General features: G+C 32.0%; 2 protein-coding genes across 3 annotated transcripts; one reads left to right on the top strand and one right to left on the bottom strand.

Annotated features, from left to right (window-relative positions):
- The first annotated feature begins 1,990 nt into the window (after positions 1-1,990).
- On the top strand, positions 1,991-12,863 carry LOC127138726 (phosphoinositide phosphatase SAC3). Of its 2 annotated transcripts, none has more exons than XM_051065226.1 (16): positions 1,991-2,655; positions 3,488-3,692; positions 3,788-3,953; positions 4,507-4,729; positions 5,140-5,216; positions 5,502-5,689; positions 5,816-5,913; positions 6,065-6,198; positions 6,299-6,427; positions 6,645-7,008; positions 8,244-8,365; positions 8,752-8,853; positions 10,369-10,566; positions 10,958-11,134; positions 11,318-11,447; positions 12,341-12,863. In XM_051065226.1, the coding sequence occupies exons 1-16, from the start codon at positions 2,545-2,547 to the stop codon at positions 12,455-12,457; spliced, it is 2,541 nt and encodes an 846-aa protein (XP_050921183.1). In that variant the 5' UTR covers positions 1,991-2,544; the 3' UTR covers positions 12,458-12,863. The 2 variants fall into 2 exon arrangements, with proteins under 2 accessions (XP_050921183.1, XP_050921184.1); XM_051065227.1 differs by having other exon boundaries at positions 1,992-2,655; positions 11,318-11,432.
- A 5,327-nt stretch (positions 12,864-18,190) lies between these two features.
- Positions 18,191-21,085, bottom strand: LOC127138725 (eukaryotic translation initiation factor 3 subunit K). The gene is made up of 8 exons (XM_051065223.1): positions 20,700-21,085; positions 20,528-20,584; positions 20,345-20,395; positions 20,150-20,212; positions 19,453-19,503; positions 19,314-19,380; positions 18,881-18,963; positions 18,191-18,567 (listed from the first exon to the last, which is right to left on the bottom strand). Exons 1-8 carry the CDS (start codon positions 20,826-20,828, stop codon positions 18,364-18,366), a joined length of 705 nt encoding a protein of 234 aa, XP_050921180.1. The 5' UTR covers positions 20,829-21,085; the 3' UTR covers positions 18,191-18,363.
- Positions 21,086-22,769: the final 1,684 nt, after the last annotated feature.

Genomic DNA, 22,769 nt, shown 5'->3' with positions numbered 1-22,769 from the left:
GCCAGTCTCCTGTTGATGATGATGAATGTGAAGGACGTTATCCTTAAGAGTTTGATTCTAGCGATGTGAGTTGTCTATGGCAGTATGTATTTTTGCCATGGCATCCTCATCGTCGTCAAACTCTTTGTTGACTGAAGTTGCTACCTTCTTGTCCACCATGATGGACCGAGGAACTGGATACGAGGATAAAGTCTAGTCGAATATCGTGATGGTGGCACAAGTCAGTTAATGAGGCCCCACTGTGGCACTAATTGTACTTTTTAAAAGTACAATATGTGACAATCCTTTATAATGATCGTCAAAGGATTTTAGGATTGTTGTGGTGTTAGAGCAAACTCATGCTGAGATAGTGAAAAGTTTTGTTTATGATATTTTCTAGTGAATTGAATCTCCCCCTCAACCTTAGGATTAAGGTATTTATAGGAATCCATTGAGTATGGATGTTAGGCTCCACGAAAGTAATACCCATTTTTATGAGCGTAAGAAACGAGTATATACTTCCCCTATTATTCTAGAGAGTTTGACTTTCTTTATTGTTGTGGGTTACGACACATCACTATAAACATATGAGTATTCCAATAAAAAGGTGGCCATTACAAATAATAGTCGGACGTAACAATGAACGGACGACTAAGAAGCTGACAATACATATAATCCATCACATGTCCTCGTATAACCTCGTCCTCATAGAACCTCGTACACCACCACTTATGGACCTTTACCAATATAGTAGTAGAATATCACCTTCCTCACTTTCTTAAATTAGTTAAATATTTTATAAAAATATATATTTGATATTATTTAATTAGACATACACATAAGATATATATTTATTTATTTATTCGATCAAATTTTAGAACATAAATATTTGAGAAAATAAAAGATGTATGGTCGATGTAAAATAATTTTACGCTGCATGTCATGAGCGATATGTATTATAATTTTTTATTAAACTTATTTAAATAATAAGACATATTGATAACTTTTTATTATACAATAGTTTAAAATAATTTTAATGCATATAAAATATTTAGAGTTTAATAAATATGCACTAAAATTATTTAAATAATAAGACATATTGGTAAATTTTTATTAAACAATAATTTTAGTGCATATTTATTAAACAATAATTTTAGTGCATATTTATTAAACTCTAAATATTTATAAAAATATTTACTTAATATAATTTAATTCGAAAATTGTAAACAAATTACTCTAGTCAATAAAAATTAAAATAATATTATAAAATGATTTATTTATATAAATGTGATTAAATTATAAATTTTAATCCACCCTTATTTTTTTGTTGGACCAACTAGTAAGAATGAAGATTTGAATGAGAACCAACAAAAATTATCTACAGTAATAAGGTAACATGCAAAATAGATACAAATAATATATATATATATATATATATATATATATATATATATATATATATATATATAAGTATTTGTTTATTTTTTAAATTAATAGTAATGTTTTAATTTTTTTTAATATTGTTAAAAATTTAAAATGACTTGATAAATTATAATTAAGGAATATTTGTTTATGAATTTAATTGGAATATATCGACTGTATACAAAGATTTTACACCGTCAATTAATTATAGACATTGAATATCAAAACAAATTTGATTTTTATTTTAAAAATTTATAAAATAATATAAATATGTGATGATGTTGAATTAAAAATTATTTGATTTTTATTTTAAAAATTTATAAAATAATATAAATATGTGATGATGTTGAATTAAAAATTATATTGACAGTGTATAACAATTAATTTTTTTATTTAAAATGCGGAATAAATATATATTAATATAGTTCCTTAGCCTTAGCCCTAGCCCATGGAATATAGAATATGGGTAGGAGTGTAAATGTGCATCCCTCTCCCTATGCGGTATGAAATCCGGTACTAGAAATTTTTTAAACTACAGCTTAGAACGGATATTATATGTAATATATTAATACAATTTGTTATTTTTATTATTTAAAGAAAATATAATCAATTATTAGGAGCTGTTGTTCCTGCACACACCCGTGGTTCCAACCTTTTCGTTCTCGAATCTCCCAAATCTTCTTCTTCTTCTCTTCTTTTCAATCCTCACCCTTATTTTTACGCTCGATCTCGTTCCCCTTCATCTAATTAAGATTCCATTTTCGAATTTGAGGTTTTCTCTACGCATCTACCATTTCATATTCCAATCAAACAATTCTCAGTTTCTCATTCCAGAGTTGCGAATTTTGATCCGTAAGGTTCGTTGTTGTTTACAGAAGCTAGGTTTTGCAAGGGATGGTGGTTGTAATTCTGGTCAGAAAAGGTTATCGGAGAAAGATCAATGAATTCTGATTCGGTTTTGAGAAAATAATGTTGTATCTGAAGCAACCTAGAGTTCAACGTATGGGTTTGTATTTCTGGATTGTGAGGGTTTTGCATTGTGATGAGTCTGAATTTTGGTGATTTGGTGCTCTTTGCATGCCATTTTGGTAATTTCCCTTGAGCCAGAGGCTCAGGGATCTGAAAATTAGCGACAAAATAGTTATGGCTTCGTCGGAGAATTATGAACCTTCTCACTCTCCTTCTCTCTCTGACGAAACGCATCCTCCTTCCAATCTATGTATGCAGAAATTTAGGCTTTATGAGACTCGATCGGTAATACCCCCGTCTTCCTTTTTTATTTGTTTGTAAATTTTGTTCTATTTGTTATAGGAAGATCTCTCTGATTTTTCATGTATTAGCTTTGTTTTTTATTGTAGATGAATATGCGTGAATGATTTAATCTCCTCTGTTGGTCCAAATTGTTGTTAATTCACTTGTTTACGGCTCTTATTCATATATATATGTGTCACTTATCAATTATCATATCAAGTTGGCTCTTATTTTTAGATTTCAATGTTGTGTTTTTAGTAGAAACAAGGTAGACTGCATTCTATGATTTCAACTTGCTTGTATTCGTTGTTTTGTAGTATTTCGTAGTTGATCCATGTCATAGAGATTCGACGTAGTTTTACCTTGGCTATTGACGGCCTAACACAACCCTCTTTGATTATCCGGGCTGGGAGGCAGGATTTGTTTTATAGTATAAGGATTTAGTTGACAAAGTAGAAAGAATTACATAGTTTTGTTGCCTCATGTTTTGTTTAATTTCTAATTGTACTCCATTCATACTTTAATCTTCTTATGCATCGATTTTACCTCTCTGAAATTCATCACAATGAAGTTTTTATGTCCTTGAATTAGAGCAACTATTGGATGCTTCACGGTTCCTTTTATACCTTATCTTCAATGGTTCCTCTTTAGCTTCTCTGTGTTTGAATGCTTGGTTGTAAATTTTTACTTTAATAATATGCATATTAAACATGGGGTCCTATTTGAAAAATTTAGTTTAAAGCTTTGTATGCCTTGTTGGAGTTGCAGTAATAATCTTACATTTATTTTATTCGAAATATATTTACCTTGTGCTTTATTTACTTTTGTGCCACAGAACTTTTACATGATTGGAAGGGACAAGAGTAGGGCACACTGGAGGGTACTAAAGATTGACCGTCTAGATCCTTCTGAGCTAAATGTGCGTGAAGATTCCACCACATATTCAGAAAGGGAGTGTTCTGATCTTTTGAGGCGGATACATGAGGGGAACAAGTCCACTGGCGGACTTAAATTTGTTACAACTTGTTATGGAATTGTTGGTATGTATGTCCATAGTGTCTTGTTCAGTTGCATGTTGATAAGTTATCAGTCATTATCTTAAAATGTTTGATATGTTATGTTGTTCTGCTTTTAGGATTCATCAAACTTTTGGGGCCTTACTACATGCTACTTATCACAAAAAGAAGGCAAATTGGTGCAATCTGTGGTCATACTGTATATGCTATCTCAAAGACTGAGATGATTCCATTGCCGAATTCTTCTGTTCGGTCTAACATCACCGATTCTAAAAATGAAAACAGGTCCTTACAATCTCACATGTTATATATATGATTGTGTTTTTCTTGACAACTCGAATGTTAGATAACCCATGGGATGCTCAACTTCTATTTGCTGTAACTAAATAATACATTTATTTTATTTTTGAATGCTGTCATCTTTCCACTGCCTCTTTTAGCTATTTTGGAACTAACTAAAAAACCATTCAGTTTTGTTCTTATCGAGTTGGATTTCTACCGATCTTTTGGTTTCTCACCCTCTATCCAATGTTTGAGAATTGTTCTCATTCTCGTCTATTCATAAACCTTCAAAGTAAAATAAAATCTTATGTTAAACTTATATGATACATCCTTTTTTTTTTAAACTCAAATATAAATGTTCTGTACCAAAGAAATGCTCAGATTGGTTGACGTCAACTTGATTTTGACTAGACTTTGTTTATGCAGATCTAGGTGGTTTCTCTCTTAATGCCTTTTTCGAATTTAAACACTTCATTTTGACACGTGTCAAATTTTATTGCTCTATACATTATCTGAATTTTTGATCAATTATATTTCTTTTTTCATTGGTTTTTAGGTACAAGAAGCTTCTATGCACAGTTGACCTTACAAAGGACTTCTTTTTCAGCTACTCATACCATATTATGCGTAGTCTTCAAAGGAACATGTGTGACGTTGAGACAGGCCACGTCCTTTACGAGACCATGTTTGTCTGGAATGAATTCTTGACTCGAGGAATTAGGAATCACCTCCAGAATACTTTTTGGACAGTTGCACTAGTTTATGGCTTCTTTAAACAGGTGACGATAAATAACTCTTGAAACTCCTTTGGATATTGTATTACTCCCTGTCTCATAAAAAATGTCCTACATGACCAATGCGCGGTTCTTAAGAAAATGATTAGATGTGTTGATTTTATTATACCCTTATTAATTGTAGTTAGTGGAGTAGTTGAATAGAGTGATAATAAATAAGGATATAGTAGTCGAAAAAAATAATAAATGTTTCATAGATGTTGTAAAAGAGACAATTATTTTGAGACAGAGAAAAAGTGTGAAGGAGACACTTTTTACGAGACATAGGGAGTATTTGATTGTTTAATTCTGTTAAGCGTATGGTTTATGTACACTTGACTTTTATTTCCTGCTGAACTCAAGTAGTTATGGTATCCTACAACCGAGTCTCTGATGTTTATTGGTGGCTTCATTAGGACACACTTGAGATATCTGGACGGGAGTTCATACTTACGCTCATTGCGAGAAGATCTCGCCATTATGCTGGGACTAGGTTTGTCAATTTCATCGAATTATCTTTCTAAACAATTATGTGTCAATTTATTTTCTGATGCATGCTTCAGCTGGTTACACATCTGATTCTATAAATCAACTATGTGCAAACTTTGCTAACCAGCTAGCCTAATTGAGGGAAGAGAAGCACAGTGCAGGCAGTACAATCTTGAAATATTGAAGGATCAATATGCTAGTGAATATTTGAAATCAGAAAAGATAGATACACATGTGCGAATATTATATGTGCAATGAATGGCTTTATTTATTTTATTACTATGCATAGGTATTTGAGGCGAGGTGTTAATGACAAGGGCAGAGTAGCAAATGATGTTGAGACAGAACAAATAGTCTTTGAGGATGTTCAAGACGGTTTTCCCATCCAAATGAGCTCTATCATCCAGAATCGTGGCTCGATCCCTCTTTTCTGGTCACAGGAAACTTCACGATTAAATATTAAACCAGATATTATACGTATGTCTCCCCATTTTTTGGATACTCTAATATTAGTAATTAGCGAAGTTATTTTTCTCCCATCTTCTCTACTTTGACGTGTTGCTGTCCATTTGTTTGCTTATGTAATTATCTTTTCTTTCCCAGTGTCAAAGAAGGACCAGAACTATCAAGCCACTAGACTTCACTTTGAAAATCTTGTCAAAAGATACGGAAATCCCATTATAATTTTGAATTTAATAAAGGTAAACCCATTTTTCTTTCTTTTTCTCCTATTGTTTGAGCCTCTTCCTTCATTTTCTACCCCCTTATCCAAACTGTATAATTTTAATTTCTAACAGTTCCGTTGTTTACCAGACTTATGTGATAAATATTTTTTCTGTTTTAAACTGACAGACCCATGAGAAAAAGCCTCGTGAGGCCATCCTTCGCCAAGAGTTTGCTAATGCTATAGATTTCATCAATAAAGATTTGTCTGAGGAAGACAGACTTAGGTTCCTTCACTGGGATCTGCACAAACATTTTCAGAGGTCGGTTTTTTAGTTATAGAATCCTATCCTTTTTATCTAATTAAATTGCGTGTTCTGAGTATAAGCTGATACAAAAGTACGCCGTTTATTTTATTTCCAGCAAAGCTACAAATGTGTTGCTGCTTCTAAGCAAAGTGGCAGCATATGCATTGGCATTAACGGGTTTTTTCTATTGCCAAGCGTCATCAACCTTGAGACCTGAAGACTGTCTAAAATGGCCACCTACAGAGTAAGTTTTCATTTTCCTTCAACAACAGGTGTAAGATCCACTATGTATTATTGGATTTGTATGATGTCTTTAGGAATAAAAACAATGGTGTACAATTTTCCAATCAATAAGCATAAAAATATTAATATAGAAAGCAGTTAATCCTTGGTGGACAAGGAAATGTTCGAAGTTCTTCCATTGATATTTCTTGATCACTGATATTAAGTTTTGCATGCAGTGATGCTGTCAAGAGAAGTTTTTCATCTACCAGAAGAGCTGATGACGATGATGAGGATGCTAATGATTTAGAGAGGAGACCAAGTGACGAGATCAATGTTTCTAATGAAAATGGTTCTGCTAAATCACCCAGGTTACAAAGGGGGGTGCTCAGGACCAACTGCATAGACTGCCTAGATCGCACAAATGTTGCACAATATGCGTATGGGTTGGCTGCTATTGGCCACCAGCTTCACTCTCTGGGAATTGTTGAGCACCCAAAAATTGATCTTGATGACCCGGTAGCCAATGATTTGATGCAGTTTTATGAGCGGATGGGTGACACACTTGCACATCAATACGGTGGTTCTGCTGCACACAACAAGGTGATTTGTAGTTATGTGGCCTAATACAATTACTTCAGTTTGGATATTCTAACGTTGCTTGGGAATTAATCTGTTTGCTATACCATTCTTTCTCTTAATTACCTATTTTTAGAATTTGGGCTTAGGGCTAACTTATCCCTACAAAATCCATTTTTACAACAAAGATTGCTCAAACCTTACAACTTGCAAGCAATACAACAACTATATCTCTATGGAATGTTAGGCTATCCACTCCCTCAACCTAGCACACGAGAGCTGATGTACAGCTTCAATTAGGGCAGACAAAGTGGCCCAATAATAGGCTGAAGGGATGGACGCCATTAAGACGAACTTTTCAACGCACACCCTCACTCCCAGGCTAATTGTTAATTGGGCTTTGAGTGTGGACATGAGGATAGCCAAACAATTGGATTAAGATATTCACTGATACCATCGTAGAATTTGGACTTAAAACTGAACTTATTTTCACAAAATTGGATTCTAAGATAATAAGAACTTTCTAGGCTTTTTAAGAATTAATTACAAAGGCCATATCTCTAGGCAATACGGAACTTAACCACCCCCCTTAAACCAGCTCATTGGTAATACAGGATGGAATGAAGTGGAATGGTATGGGATGATATAACATGTATTTTTATAAAACTAACTAACCCATTCCACTCCATTTCATCCTATAGACTATAGTATACCGCCATTCAAAAGACACCGTTGCAATTAAAGTTGGACTAAGTGGCCTAATAAAATGTCACAGGAGTGGCCATGTTTCAGGGGATTTTTCAACATGAAGCCATTTAGATAATTTTGTAAATATTGTCATTAGTTTTGAACTTTGTAATAATAAGATAGTCATCAATCTAACAAAACCAATGTTTTTGGACAAAGAAAGTAGTCTTCATTAACCACCCACTCAAATTATTTAGGGATTAATCAGAGTTCAAACATTCTAGTGAGGTTGTCTGAGCTGGATGGGACACAACGATCTTGTTAGCTTTCTTGTTAGTACTGTGAGAGTGAGCTTATATCCCGTATTAGTTCCATCCATCATTTTAGAGAACATTGACAAATATGGCTTTTTTACTACTGTTAGTCATCCCATGTCATGTCTCATTATGGCTGGCAGTCTTTATAGTCTTCTTTATTTCTTGCCTGTTATACTTCACTTTACTGTATATTGGTATAATGTGTTCTCTACCGTTTTTTGATGACCTTTTTCTATAACTTCTGTTTCTATGAAGATATTCTCCGCGAGGAGAGGCCAATGGAGAGCTGCAACACAGTCTCAGGAGTTTTTTAGAACTCTTCAACGTTATTACAGCAATGCTTGGATGGATGCCGAGAAACAAGATGCAATCAATGTGTATGTGTTTCACTCTTGCATTTTTTAATTTTATTTTTCTCTCTGTCTCTCCAGGTTATATTATTTCTATTGGTTTGATTTATGTAGTATGTCTTTATCTTGGAGAATTTTTGTTTTGGTCAACACTAGTTTTTTTTTAAAGGAAAAGAAGGATAACAAAGTAGAACTGGGAATCCTCCTCAAACACTGAAAAACTAAACTAAAACAGCGACAAGGCAACAGAGTTTTATAACCCCTTCGCATGCCTTGCGGTCCTCTAGCATTGTTTCAGACTCACTTTTTTGGCTGCTTGTAATTTTACGATATATGTGTTGGTTGTAATGATGCCTTTATGGTTTTAACTGGTTACTAATCATGAGATCTCATTTCTGTTTCATTTGGGGCAGTTTCCTGGGGCATTTTCAGCCACAGCAGGGTAAGCCTGCTCTGTGGGAGTTGGGCTCAGATCAGCACTATGACACGGGGAGACTTGGTGATGATGATGCAAGGTATTCAAATATAATTTATGGGGAATAGAATTGCTAGCTTTTTGTTTCCTTACCTTCAATGTTTTGGTGCTTGACTAAAGATTTTGCATTGGGGTTTTTGTCTGGAATTTATGGGGTGCATCTTCCCCTTCCATGCTTTCTATATTATGATCTGTGAAACAGACACTAACAATAAAATCTAAAAAAAAATTGGTGTAGTTTGAAAAGCCTAGGATTAATTGCTGCATTCAAGTGACATTGGTAGAGAAGCACAAAAGATATTGGAAAGCCTGAGCAATATGCTTATTAATAACCTTCAAAACACGGCATAGAAATTTTAAAAAGAATTAAAAAATGTCTAGGTATTGATACATAAATGTCTGAAAACACCAAGTGTGTGGTAATTCAGCTAGCATATGCCTGACATAGGCTGAGACATTTTAGAAAATGTGTAATAAGTGTTCAATATTAAAGATTTCCGTTTGATCCTTAAGTACTATATTGAGCAGCACATTTGTGGTTTTTGTTAATGAGCAGCACAAAGCTTATTTGTCAGATCAGGTGATAAATAATGGAGCTTTTAACTTCTTTTTCTTGGAAGGGGTGTAAAGAGATTATCAAGAGCACTGTTATCAAATATCGGTCATGGCGGCGTTGTGGCGGATATACATGGCGGTTTTTGGACTCGCCACAGTGGTAAATACAGGCCGATATTGTGGTTTTACATCCATAATCCACTATAACGGCGCCGCGAAGCGGCCTGTATGGGGGGACTTTGGCTCCGCATGGACCACCATCCTCCATTAACAACACTGATCAAGAGAGAAAATGCAACATGGGTCATAGGATACAAAATCCTTCTGACAACGAGAACAAACATGGAGTAAAAAGTGCAGAAATGATGTCCAATCATTATTGCATATCAGGGATAGGAAAATGAAATTAGCTGCCATGAGCAGATCACCAAAGAGAGGCTTTAAACAAACTCCAATTCAATAAGAGATGTAAGGGCAAAGAGACTTCTTCAATTTCCAGGCTTTTTTTCCGCCAACCAAGTAGGCCAGAAGACCGTATAGACCATTCAATCTATAGTAACTTAAACTCCTTTTTCTTGTCAGAATTTTCAAACTGTGTATGATGAGAAACTGTTTCAAGATGGCAACTCAAACCCTAACACATCAAATGATTAGATAGCAACTGTCACAATTCAAAAATCACTATTCTCCAAATTAAACTCTTCACAACAAATAAATGATAAAATATTATGGTTTTAAATCCAATGAAGAGAGTATTGGCTGCACAAATTAGCTGCACAAAAGTGACAAAGCAAGAGAGTATTGGAAAGAAGGAAAAGTTTGACCATCCAATGAAAACCATCATTGACATGGGAGATTAATGAAATCCTGTTTAGTGTTTTATGCTTCCGTCAACTTGCATGCACTTTGCGTTTTGTGTCTTAGGGATGTGTTTGTTGATATTACATGATCATTTTCTGCTGAGGCAGCTAACATGGTGACTTTAAATTTTGGGTTTTAGGTCATTTTTCAAAAGATCATTCTCAGATGGAAACTTTCTCCGAGATAGCTCTACACCTATGTCAGCTCCAAATGCTAAGATTGAAAAATCCTCAAATCCAGGTTTACCAGACCGATCAGGAGAAGGGAGCAAGGCTTTTTGTGAGTCTTCACCTGAAATATCTACTGCCGAGCCTGAGTGTGACATTTCATTTTCAAGGTTTGTACTCTCTATTACTGCGAACTTCAATGTCATGTCTTATTTTATTCCATATCTCTAGTTTTTAATGTTGTTACTGGTTGCAATAACCTGAAGAAATTGGCATGTCTTCTCATAGCAGACCCTCTTGTCTGAGATTTTAGAAATTTTGTTTTACTAAAATGATAAATATTGTTGAACAATATTATCTCGAAGATGAGACAGTATTCCATTTTACGTGGTCCTCTCTTTTCTTTATCCACTGGCTGTGTTGTATGTTGAAATCATTGCAAAGTTTAATTTGAAAAACAATCTGTCAACAACGGGATCATACTTTGCTGGTATGAATTTTGGAAAGTTATGTGTCTCTGTTTGCATCATGATAACAACTTCTGCCGTTTTGTATGTGTAGATACACTCCCTCGATGCCCAGGAGACAGCTTTTTGTGGACATGCAAAAAGAGCGATGTGCTGAGACTCGGCATATTTACTATTCTGAACATGTGGATTCCTTCACCTGCTCCAACTTTGTGGACCTGGATTGGTTATCTTCTTCAGGAAATTCATGTGAAGAAGAGCCATACGAGAGGTAATATTTCCTGATGAAGCAATTGCACAAGTACTTAACAAGAATGGTTTTTGCAAATAATATTTCCTTTACGGTGCTTTACATTTTTTTTTCCTTTGCAAAAGGTAAAATATTTATATTATTTTTATCCTTAATCAAAGATTTTTTTATTTTTCTGAGGCTTATAATTTGTACTGGATGCAGGTCATCTATTACCAGCTCCCCGGTTGCTGTACTATCTTCAGAAAATGTTGTCAATGGAGTGGTAGTTGGAGAAACAGCTGCCTCCACTAGTGATTGGGCCAGCTCCAGCCTAAAGGTACCTCCAGTTATGGTATAGTAAAACATCACATTCACAACTTTCTCATTTAGATAAATTCACTGGCCTATGAATATGATGAAGAAGATTGGATCCTCTGATAATTCATACTGGCTTACATTCACTTGATACAATATATATATGCTTAGCAAGATTTTGAAAAATAATTTTTTGGCAGAAAACTTAAAATTAATAATAGTCTAGACATTCTTGGACTATTATCGGTAGGTTTTGCTCTATCTGACATAAGATGATGCTACCTGTGTACGCCACATTACGATATGTTATCTGCACATCTACTAGATATATGGTTCAAGTAGTGTTTGTAAGACTTACACAGTTTTCATCTCAAGTCTTTTTTTTGGAATTATATCCAGCATCATGGTTATCAGCATCTTGAATACATGCAAGTTGTATCTCGATTTGATACAAAATTGAAAGAAATCATTTCGGATCCCTAGTGTGTATCTATTTTGTAAATGAATCCTATATTGAACTCAGATTCTATATGATGAGTCCCGATTCACCATGATGAATCCCAATTCATCTAATAAATCACTACCTAAACATAGTGTAGGCAGCCACTTTTCTTTGTCAATTTTGTACATGCAATCACTTTTCTTATGTCATTAATCGCTTGGGTTTACGAAAACCATATATCAGCTTATAACTTTGCTGTCACGTATTTTTAAAACTTAAAAATATCATATTTTTTATTGGTAATGTATCTTACAATTAGGTCTTCCAATTTACAATATAAATTTACAACAATTTACAACATGAATCTCAATTTGATAACCATGTTACACAGTACACCCAAATTTTAGTATCATATACTATAGAAGTCCATTCTATATTTGTTATACTTTATGTCTGATTCACATACTAATTGTATCTAACAATCTCAGGAGAGTGAAGCAAGTGAGTCAGAGGCATCCTACCGTGATGCACAGACCAACAATCCAGATGAATTTCCTGATACTTTTGTTGAATGGGTGACTTATGGACAGACACTTTGCCATTGAACTTTTGCACGTGACCCTTTGCACTGATATACTATATAATTGACATTTATTTAAATTGACTCGGCCTTGGCTTGGTCTAAAGATGCTGATTAGAAGATTAGAGAGAGCTAATGATAAGGAATCGCGGAAAGGTGAGAAACAGGAATTTGGGTTGACTTCTCCATATGATCATAACCTAATAAGAATCCGGCGACCGTTGTCAGAAATGTTGACATGCATTATTTAGTGCAAAATAGTACATAGTAAATGGTTGTAAAATTCTAGTTGTCTTATCCTTTTTGTTGTTGCTGTTGTTTCCATGGAGTTTACTGTTTTTATTCTTCTTTGGCCAGTTAAGATCATACAGTAGGCGCACTTTTTGTAAATATTGTTGCTTAATTATGGGAGCTATACTTTTAGAGTTGTAGATATATTGATTCTTTAATATGGACTTATTGTGATACCCGAATTATGATTCGTGCACTTACTCGAATCAAAGAACGCTTGAATGAAACATTACATTCACAGCTCAATTGGGGTGCATGGTTCTCCTGCTGTCAACATCTGTGGAGACCGTTAGATTTTGAGATATTTTCTTTCAACGGTTTCTATCGTTGTTGCACCTTGCAGTTGTTAGTGGATCTAAGTTTTTGTAGGATCTTAATATTAAATAATAGCAGTAAATTTTATATGGCATAATATTGTATGCCTAATAAAATTCATTTATTAAAATTCACTAACAACTAATAATAGTAGAAATTTTATATGGCTGAAAAAAATCATATTGTGCCTAATAAAATTCATTTATATGGCATAATATTAAATAATAGCAGTAAATTTTAGGAAAAAAAAGTCATTCCTATAAAATCTTTAAGATGAAAATTATGCAAAAACTAATATTATGTGAATTTGTTGGTCAAGTATTGATGTATTAGAAATTTGGACAAAATTATAATTTATTAATTATGTATTTATTTTGTTTTTCATATGAAATAATAATAAAAGACATTTAAGTTTTTGCACTTTTATTTAATTTAAAGTTTTATTCATTTTCTTATAAAGAGTGTCTTATTTATATTTTTTATTTTAAAATAATTATTCTTAATATATTGTTTATTATTATTTATCCACCTTTGATTTTTATTTTATTCAATTACGATACTTCCTCCGTCTCTTTTAAATGTCAATTTTTTATTATTTTTTATCTTTCTAAAATTACTCTAAAGTAATTATTATCTAAGGTAATTATTACATAAAGAAAAAAATTAAAATAAATATAATAAATAATTAAGGTATTATAGATGAAATGAAAATTATTATTTAAAAAATAATAATATTAATTAACTTTTCTGATATGTATAAAATATCAAAAAATAATATTGAAAAAGAAACGGAAGAATTGTTCTAATACGACCTTTTTTTTATGAGATAGAGAGAATAAATATTATTTTAAGTTTTTCAGAAATTATTTTGTTAATTAAATTAAATTTTCTTTTGTTAAATTTTGACACTTAGGCATGTGGCAGTTGGATATATTTTAGTCTAACATATTATCAATTTAAAATTAAAATTTAATTTCTTCTTTAACTTTCAATTTTTTCATCTTGCTTATCATCAATTTCATTAAAATATTTTACCTATTCTTGCTCTCTCTTTTTTTCACATAAAAATTAAAGTGAGAATTCAAAATTTTATCTGACATCCCTTTAATTATTCTTGACATTCTCGTATATTTTCATAATACTATAAATATCCCTCTCATTTTTTTATTAATCATATATTGTAAAATTTTCTCTAAATTATTAAAAATTTGATAGTTCATGATTTTATTCGAATCATTTGACATATCCGGTGCGTATCAAAAGTGAAAGAAAATAAGAGATAGATATGTTGGATAAAGTTGATGAAAATAAGAAGAAAATTGTAATGATTTGGTACGTCAAATGGTTTTATTTGATTGTATGGTTGTTAATAGATGTATTTTGTTTTTTTGTTTAACTGTGGTGTATTAATAGAAAAGATGAAAGAAGAATTAAGAGATGGAGATATTTGGTAAAGTTTACGATGAACAAGAGGAAAAAGATTGAAGGTTAGATGAAAGTTTTCGGAGTTTTTGAATAATCTTAAAAACAATAATAAAAAACAAAAATTGTCATGTCATTTAACAACAAAGTCACTTGTAATATCATTTCATCAAAATTTAATATATTTTTTTTTCTCAAATTAGCGAAAATGGTCATTTTAACCAATAGAGAAGATGTATTTGTAAGACTTATTAATAATATTTACTCCATGCGTTCTGAAATAATTATCGTATTTAGAAAAAATATTTGTCTTAAAATATTTGTCATTTTAGCCTTTTTAATATAATTTTCATTTTTATTTTCTAATTATATTTTTTAATTAATATTCTAATTTATTATTTTCTAATTTAACATTAATATTAATTCGAATACACCAATAATTAATGAGGATAATTTGAGAAAATCATTATTCTATGGTTATATTTTTTTTTTGTTAATCATTATGAAAGTGTCAAATATACTACTTGGTTTGGGACACAGAAAGTATTAAATAAAGAGTTAATATGAATATAAATTAAGTTAAAAGATCATTTGTTTAAATAAATAAATAAAATTATTATATCGAGTCAAAGGTTTAAAGATTCAAAAGTTATACGCATTGTTAGAGTTTATATTAAGGTAATTTCTTATCTCATCATATGAGGTGAAAAAATACCCTATGAAAATCAAATATATTTTTCAGATTATGGAGATATATCTCTGGACCTACCATGCATCATTTTTATGACGCACCAAACAAATGTCACCCCCAATTAACACAAAAAATTATTTCGAAGATGCATCTTCGGGTATTTTCAATAAATATATTGATAGTTAAACAGTCCAGTAAATTTTTCGAAGATGCATCTACGAAGGTTTGGGGCGGATTTTAAAATTTATGTCACATTTGTATGTCAGATATTTCTGGAGATACATCTCCGAAATAAGTTGATAAAATACTGACATGCATGATCACACAACCATACTTGTTTTCTACTCCAAACCCTTACAAAAAACTCTTCCATTCTCAATTCATATTTTCACTCTAAATCTTCATTATTGTGTTTCATCACATCAAAGGGAGTAAAAGAAGCTGAAATTTCTGGTAAAGATCATTTATTTCAAGCCTCATTGCTTACATTAATCTTTTTTTAGTCTAAGAAACATGCATTTAATCCAGAGATACATCTTCGGAGTCTGTATGATCTCATCTAGAAATGCATCTTTGGTATCTGTCTGTTATCATTTTTCAGCTCTATTTACAGTATTAACACTTATTGAGTGTTTTATTATAATTGTTTTCATTAGATATGTTCACCCCGATGTTTTCCCCAACATGTTGTGTCTTCGAATGTCAAATGTGTTGTTGTGAAGACGGTAGATGTTTGCAACCAATTTAAAAATGAGCAAGAGTTTGAATTTTGTGATCACATGCTTCAATAGTTTGTACAGAGACCTTCAAATTGGAATTTGGTGTGATAATCGAAAGGTCAGATAATGATTTGGATAGAAGAGGTGCATTTGTAACAATGACATGCAAAAGAAGTAAGAAATATAGACCTCATCTCCTGAATTTTAAACGAGATGACAACGGTTCAAAAAAATATGAGTGTCCATTTAATGGATCCCTGAAATGGATCATCTTATAGCAAGTGAGTATGATAGAGTGTGTATTGATCTTACAAGATACAGTTTTTCGAAAATCTTTTTTTCACTATGCACCGTCCCACCTCAAAATCCAAATGATCGTATTATGTGTATTTGGTGGCTTTCAAAATCAAGACACTTTGTTCAAGTTTATTTTAAACTGGGATGTCCTATACTACTTACATCATGGGGTAGACGACTCTTTCCACAACAAAAGTTGAGACTTTTTCGGACCAATTTGTGGAAAGGATGCAAGTGTTTTAGAAATTGAGCAACATTGAAAGAGAATCAAATGCAGAAAAGTTAAAGGGGCCATACTTATAGATTTAATCGATGACAAATCTTTCTATTGTTTTTAGTTTTTCGTCATCAATTAAGTGTATGTAATTGTGTATTAACATTAATGAAGTGTAATATATATAATTTTTAATATTTGAATATATTTTGATGTTTGCCAAAAGAGTTCCATTTATCAAACAAAACACACCGTTTCTATTTTCTGTTTGGTTCAGAAGAGGGTTCAGAGATGTATATCTAGGATAAGATAATAGGGTGGTACAAGAAATGTATCTCCGAAATCAACACTAATACATGATAAAAAAATTGAGGTTCACATTTATCTACAACTTCTATAAATTTATGCTCTTATTTTTTTATTTCATACAAACAGAAAATGTCATAAATAAACATCATCTGATATGTCGTAAATGTCTGTTTCTCCAGCGCGACACCCAGACGAATGTTTAAACTCAATGAATACACCTCCTTTTCAGATCTGCAATACAAAGTGCATAATCTCCTACCTTACAGAGATAATCGAAAAATTATGAAACTTAAATATCGTTCACCGTCAATTAACAACAATGACAAGATTGAGTTCAACAACTGAGTTCAAGACGAATGCAGATGTAAAGACTATGTGGAATACATTTTTCCGTTCCGAAACAAAAGTTTTGATCGAATTGAAATCGATGATTTCAATATAGATCAAAGATATTGTGAACATGTTAAAGCGTCTACCTGAATATTGAAATGTAATGTTTGATTTTATGTTGACATCACTCACCTATGTATGCTGATTTTATGTTATAAATAGTAATTTTATTTTGTCAAAATACAACTTGATTTTCTATTTTTGTTTTTATTTCACAATGTTACGGAAATGCATATATAAATGAATTTTGAAGATGCATCTTCGGGTCAAGAAAATACTCACTCCTAAAATTTCACTCAAAATTTAACATAGATTGAGTGTGCTTTGAATACGTTCGAAAATACATCTTTATAGTCTGAAGATATTTTAGTATTTTTACATTGTACCTTAATAATGTATTGGTGTTTTAAGAGATGCATCTCTAAAGTCTAAAGATATTTTAGTATTTTTACATTGTGCTTAATAATGTATTCGATATATTAAAAGATGCATCTCTAAAGTCTAAAAATATTTTACATTGTGCCTTAATAATGTATTCGGTATATTAAAAAATCCTCTAAATCAAATATCAATTGTTTCAACTCGAGTCCGCAGGACCTGCATCCGAGAATACCTCTTAAAATCTCTGAATAGGGACATCCCAGTTTGTTTGTTTTTAGCCTAAGCTTTTTTGACGTTGTTTAAACTCAATTGAAGTACCATTTACCAATTTACTGCATTTTTAAATAAATGCAACAAAAAAATCTATAATCATACTGCAATTTTCAATATTGCAGAACACCAACATCAACTGCATTTATATTAAAAATGCATAAAAATCACAAGACTCTCTTATTAGATGCAAATTTTCAATATTGTATAGAGAATGTGGTTACTTGTACGGCATATATATACTTATAGTTTAAAAGTGAAAATGGGGTAAAAAAAGTTTTGATTGTTTACTTATTTTTCATTAAGGGCAATAATCTTTTAAATATTGTAGAGATGTCAAAACTAGTTAGTGTGTCAGGTAAACACCAAGGTATAATACAAAAAAAAAACTCCTAATAAGCACTTTAAAGAAAAGACATTCCCTTCAAGGAAATGGCCTCCAATGAACTATAAAGCACGTTAAAGCAAAGTGATTTCAAACCATTAATGCAAAAAGTTAGTGAATTACAATAGTTGTTCACTAATTCAAAATTTGAAGAACCCAAGGGGAAGGGAGTCTGCAAGATGTTGCTGTAACTATCTCAAATTTGCACATCTTCTGAAAAGAAAATTTACAGTCCACTGTAGAAAAATCAGCTAAGAATAGGGAAGATGCGAGTAATATTCTCCAATGGTACACTTTCAGCAGTGTTTTTCTTCAAAATTGGGTCATTATATTCATTTCTAGGAAGGACGATGAGTTGACCCCTGCCCTGGCTTTTCTCAATTACCCAACCAGAGTTGGCTACTTGGTGTTCAAGGAATTTGTCCAAAGATAAACCTTCTATGTTGATAGCCTATTATAGTTTAACACAAAATAAACAGTCTTAGTATATATTTAAAACTTCAACAGAACTCAACACTGAGAATAATTCAAATAACTAACTGCCAAAGTTTTCAATATTCATTCAACCCTAGAGGAATAAACAGAACAATATACTTGTGAATCTGGAAGTGTTGTATCATGTATGAGTTGAATCAAACATGAGTTAAACTAGATTTGGAGAATTATGCACCGGACTTACTTTGGGCTAGCATATACTAGCTAGACAGAAACAACATTTCAGTAAAAAAGAGCCAATCCTTAGATGTACAAAACTAAAAGCATACCTCAGCAAGCACAGTTCTAGGAACCTTTTGGTAAGTCAATGATAGGACATGAACTGCATAGCCTTGGATTGCCTGCTCAAATCCTACAATAAATTACTAATTAAGTTAACGTAAAAGCACCCATTAAAAAGTTGAACCTATAAGGTAAGTCAGCGCCAATAATAAACCAAAGATAAGCGAAAATAGCCAATGGTTTCCAAAAGGCAATGTTTGTCGTATATAAATAAGATATTGTAAAAGCACAACTATATTATTTCCCAATAATAACATATTCATGACATGCATTTCTAGATAAATGATTGAGCTCTATCTCGAAATGTTTGTCATGTTCATGCATGATAGCTGCGACCAGCGGGGCCACGAGGCTTCCCAAGAACATGACTCAATTATCGAGCTAGAACACAATAAAATCAATACCATTGAATATATTTACCTGGTACAGTATCAAGTATATGACGGTTTTTTGCTGCCTCGTCCCAGAACTGACGAAATCTTCCAGTCTGAAGAAGAGAACAGTATTAAATTCTGATTTCTAAAAACTGTTTAAACCATGGCAACTTAATGATGAATACCTCCAAATAGTGAGACAGAACAATCAGTGTCTTGAACTGGTCCTCCATTTGCTAATATTCATAGTAAACAAAAGAGAAATCAAAATGTCAAATCAATTACTGCTTAAAAAGAAGGAAATGAACATACCACCAACACAGTTAGGCAATTCAAAAAGAAAAGAAAATTCCAAACACCAAATGAATACCAGAGACTCATAGAAAGCCTGTGTAACAGTTCTAAAGAACAACAGAGTAAAATTCATAAAATTGTAATGGATTAATAGGCTCTTCTCAGAGTATGTATGGTTTCCATTTTGGAAGGGCCAAAAGCAATTCTAGAGGTGTAAAATTGATTTTGACATGTTTGTTTTCTCAAAAGTAGAATTGATTCTGCTTTCAGAATTGATTCTAACTAAAGCTAAGATCTGTAGCTTGAGTTTAAACGTGATTTTTAAAGTGAAATTTGTTGTTCAGCACACTTTTACATAAAAATCTATTCAAACATAGATCACTTTACATTCAACTCACATTCAACCAGAATCAATTCTACAAAATCAATTCACTCATAATCAATTTTCCGACATTGTAGAACCAAACACACACTCAATCAAAGACATCTTACAAGAGTTACTGGTTCATTCAAATATCAATCCATTCGTGTACAAGAACAAGAACTACAAAGAAAACAATACTCGTGACTAAGGTCTAAGAACCATACCACACGTTCCGGAATCAAAAAGAGACATAGACTGAAGTCCGGACCCGGCATAGCCATGAGGGCCTGTTCAGAAACAAAAACCAAATATTTAAGCATGTCCTAACAGCAACTTTCCAATCACAATCGTGTGCTTTCGATTCACATAAAAAGCCAAAATTTAAATTCAATAAACAAAAAAAATTGATTAAACCAAACCTTAACCAACATGCGAGTTACAATCTGGGAACTCAGTTTCTCAGGTTCAAACTGCAATAATAAACCAACAATTACATCTAACCTACTAATCACTTAACAAGTTTCATCGAACAATAATCACAAAACCACAATTATTAAAAAAAATCCAAAAAATAATAATAATGAAATATTAAAATTGGTTACCTGGTAGAGGCGAAGAAGGCATAGATTTGATTCGAGGCTGTAAGTTTGAGATGAAACCTAATGAAATTAAGAACCCTAATTTGTTATTTGTCATTGAATTCAATTGCATAACCATAATTTTGCGATGCGAATGACACAAAAAAGAAAAGGGAAATGGAATTGTTTACGAAACCTGTTCATTGACAGAGTTTTCGAGATCTGGAAAAATATCGGGATTGTAACGATTGAATGCAACGAGCTGATCGACGGTGTAATCAGTTTCTTGTCCTTGTTGTTGCGGCTTCGCTGGTTCTCTTCCCATCTCTAACGATTTTCGCCGGTCGATGAGAGCTCACTCAGTTGATGATATGCGGAAAAACCCTAATTCGCTATCTTACAAGGGTTAAGAGGGAAGGAACGAAATAGATATTAAAAATTGTTTAATGTTTTATTTTATTTTATTTTTGATTTTGATTTTAAATTATGTAAGTATATGTTTTGGTGTAATTTTTGTAAAATATTTTATTATCGCATGAATTCCGTCAGAATTCGTATTTCATATTGAGATATCTCATTTGTCAAATTTAAAATTATAAAAATAGAATAATAATAGTATAACCCATCAACTTTTATATATTTATTCAAACAATACATTCAAAAACAAATGTAACATGAGTAAAATAATTAATACTATATAGTTATTATAAACTTCAAAATGCAATATTTAACTATGTTATGTTTTAAAGGTAGGATTTCCTACCTAAGAAATCCCAAAAGAAAAGTATTTCAACATCTCCGAAAATATCTCTTTAACTAAATCATAAACCCTTCAACTTCATCATTGCAGCAATCAACTTATAATTTTTTCATCCTACAATTCATATTTCGATCCTGCTTCTGCTGTATACTAATTGTGGTATCATCACCTGGTTGCCAAATCTGTGGTAAGTTTTTCATTATACAATTTATAATGACAATTTGTGGCTAAATTTATGTTGTGATAGGTTGATTACGCTTAGATAAAACTAAGTAGGTAACTTTTTCTCATTACCTTTTATTAAAAGATAATCAAACAATCTTTTAAAGGTGTTTTTAAAACAAAAAATGTTTTTAGTGTTTTCTGTAAAATGCATCTTTTTCCCGGAGAAGGGAGTTGTGGATGATTCTAAAAAAAAAAAAAAAAATTTTTGCTAAAAACATTTTGACATCTTTGATTTGGGAGAAATCCTTCTATCCCTTTGGGTTGATAGTTAAATAATTCGTTGTTTGCCTAGATGACTTTTAATAGGTTGTTGTTTCAGTTAATATTATGTTATGAGTCCAAGTTATCTATTTAGATTTAACTTTGTGTATCAACCAATCACAACCTTCTTAGCCTGTTTCTTTGATGGATTCTGATGATGATAATCATCAAAACAATTTGATCAAAAATGAAGAACTTGTAGAATATCCAAAAAATCTGGATAAACTCAACAGATGGGTTATACCCTCCGTTCCTCCTAATCAAATTTATAGATTTGGTAAGATAGATGTTTTTGCTCGTTTTGCTGTTAAAACTTTAGAGCAAACAATTCAAATTTCTAAAGAAAAACAGACAATCAAACTGTTAACTAAAAAAGATTTGAAACCTTTTAAAAATTATAATTTTATCCATATTGGATTGGTTCAAATTGCTTTAAAACCATTAACACTACTAGGTTTAAATTCTATCATAATGGCTTATGTTAGAGATGGTAGATGTAAGGATTTCAAACAATCTTTAGCCGCTATGGTAGAGACAAGTCTGTGTCATGGACCAGTTTACTTTGATGTCTCACCAAATTTAACTCTATCTTTATCTTATAAGAATTTATTAGATGCTATTCAGTTAACTGTTCATACTAATGGTTACAATTTCAAACCTAGAAGTGAAATCATAGCAATATGCTATAGAATCTACTATAAGGTTCTTACTACGCTTAATCCCAAAGCAAAACAATTAGCGTTCCCTGGAACTACTACTTTGGTTCAAACCAATTTGTTAACTTCCAATGTTGCAACCAATAGATTGATAAAATGGGATGAAATAAACTTCCCAGAGACATGGTCTCTTCCCCAAGAAATAGATCCTGAACCTATCCTTAATAGGGATATAGATCAAATAATTCAAACTACTGAAGGAGATCTAGAAATAAACTTCACTCCTAAAAGAATAATTAGGATACCCAGATCTCTATCTGCTAGACACTCAGTTAGTGAATTTTTCACAACTTCTAGCAAATTA

Source organism: Lathyrus oleraceus, chromosome 4 (genome assembly GCF_024323335.1).
Source record: "Lathyrus oleraceus cultivar Zhongwan6 chromosome 4, CAAS_Psat_ZW6_1.0, whole genome shotgun sequence".
In the NCBI taxonomy this organism is placed as follows: domain Eukaryota; kingdom Viridiplantae; phylum Streptophyta; class Magnoliopsida; order Fabales; family Fabaceae; genus Lathyrus; species Lathyrus oleraceus.
This window is presented reverse-complemented; position numbering and strand designations above follow the sequence as displayed.

Bases quoted from the DNA above. Each gene is read 5' to 3' on its own strand.
- LOC127138726 (XM_051065226.1), top strand. From the start codon at position 2,545: ATGGCTTCGTCGGAGAATTATGAACCTTCTCACTCTCCTTCTCTCTCT. The intron at 2,656-3,487 runs GTAATACCCCCG...TTTGTGCCACAG, and splicing joins GGCTTTATGAGACTCGATCG to AACTTTTACATGATTGGAAG. The intron at 5,690-5,815 runs GTATGTCTCCCC...TTTCTTTCCCAG, and splicing joins TATTAAACCAGATATTATAC to TGTCAAAGAAGGACCAGAAC.
- LOC127138725 (XM_051065223.1), bottom strand. From the start codon at position 20,828: ATGGGAAGAGAACCAGCGAAGCCGCAACAACAAGGACAAGAAACTGAT. The intron at 19,504-20,149 runs GTATGGTTCTTA...TATGAATATTAG, and splicing joins TTTTGATTCCGGAACGTGTG to CAAATGGAGGACCAGTTCAA. The intron at 18,964-19,313 runs GTAAATATATTC...AATTTATTGTAG, and splicing joins TATACTTGATACTGTACCAG to GATTTGAGCAGGCAATCCAA.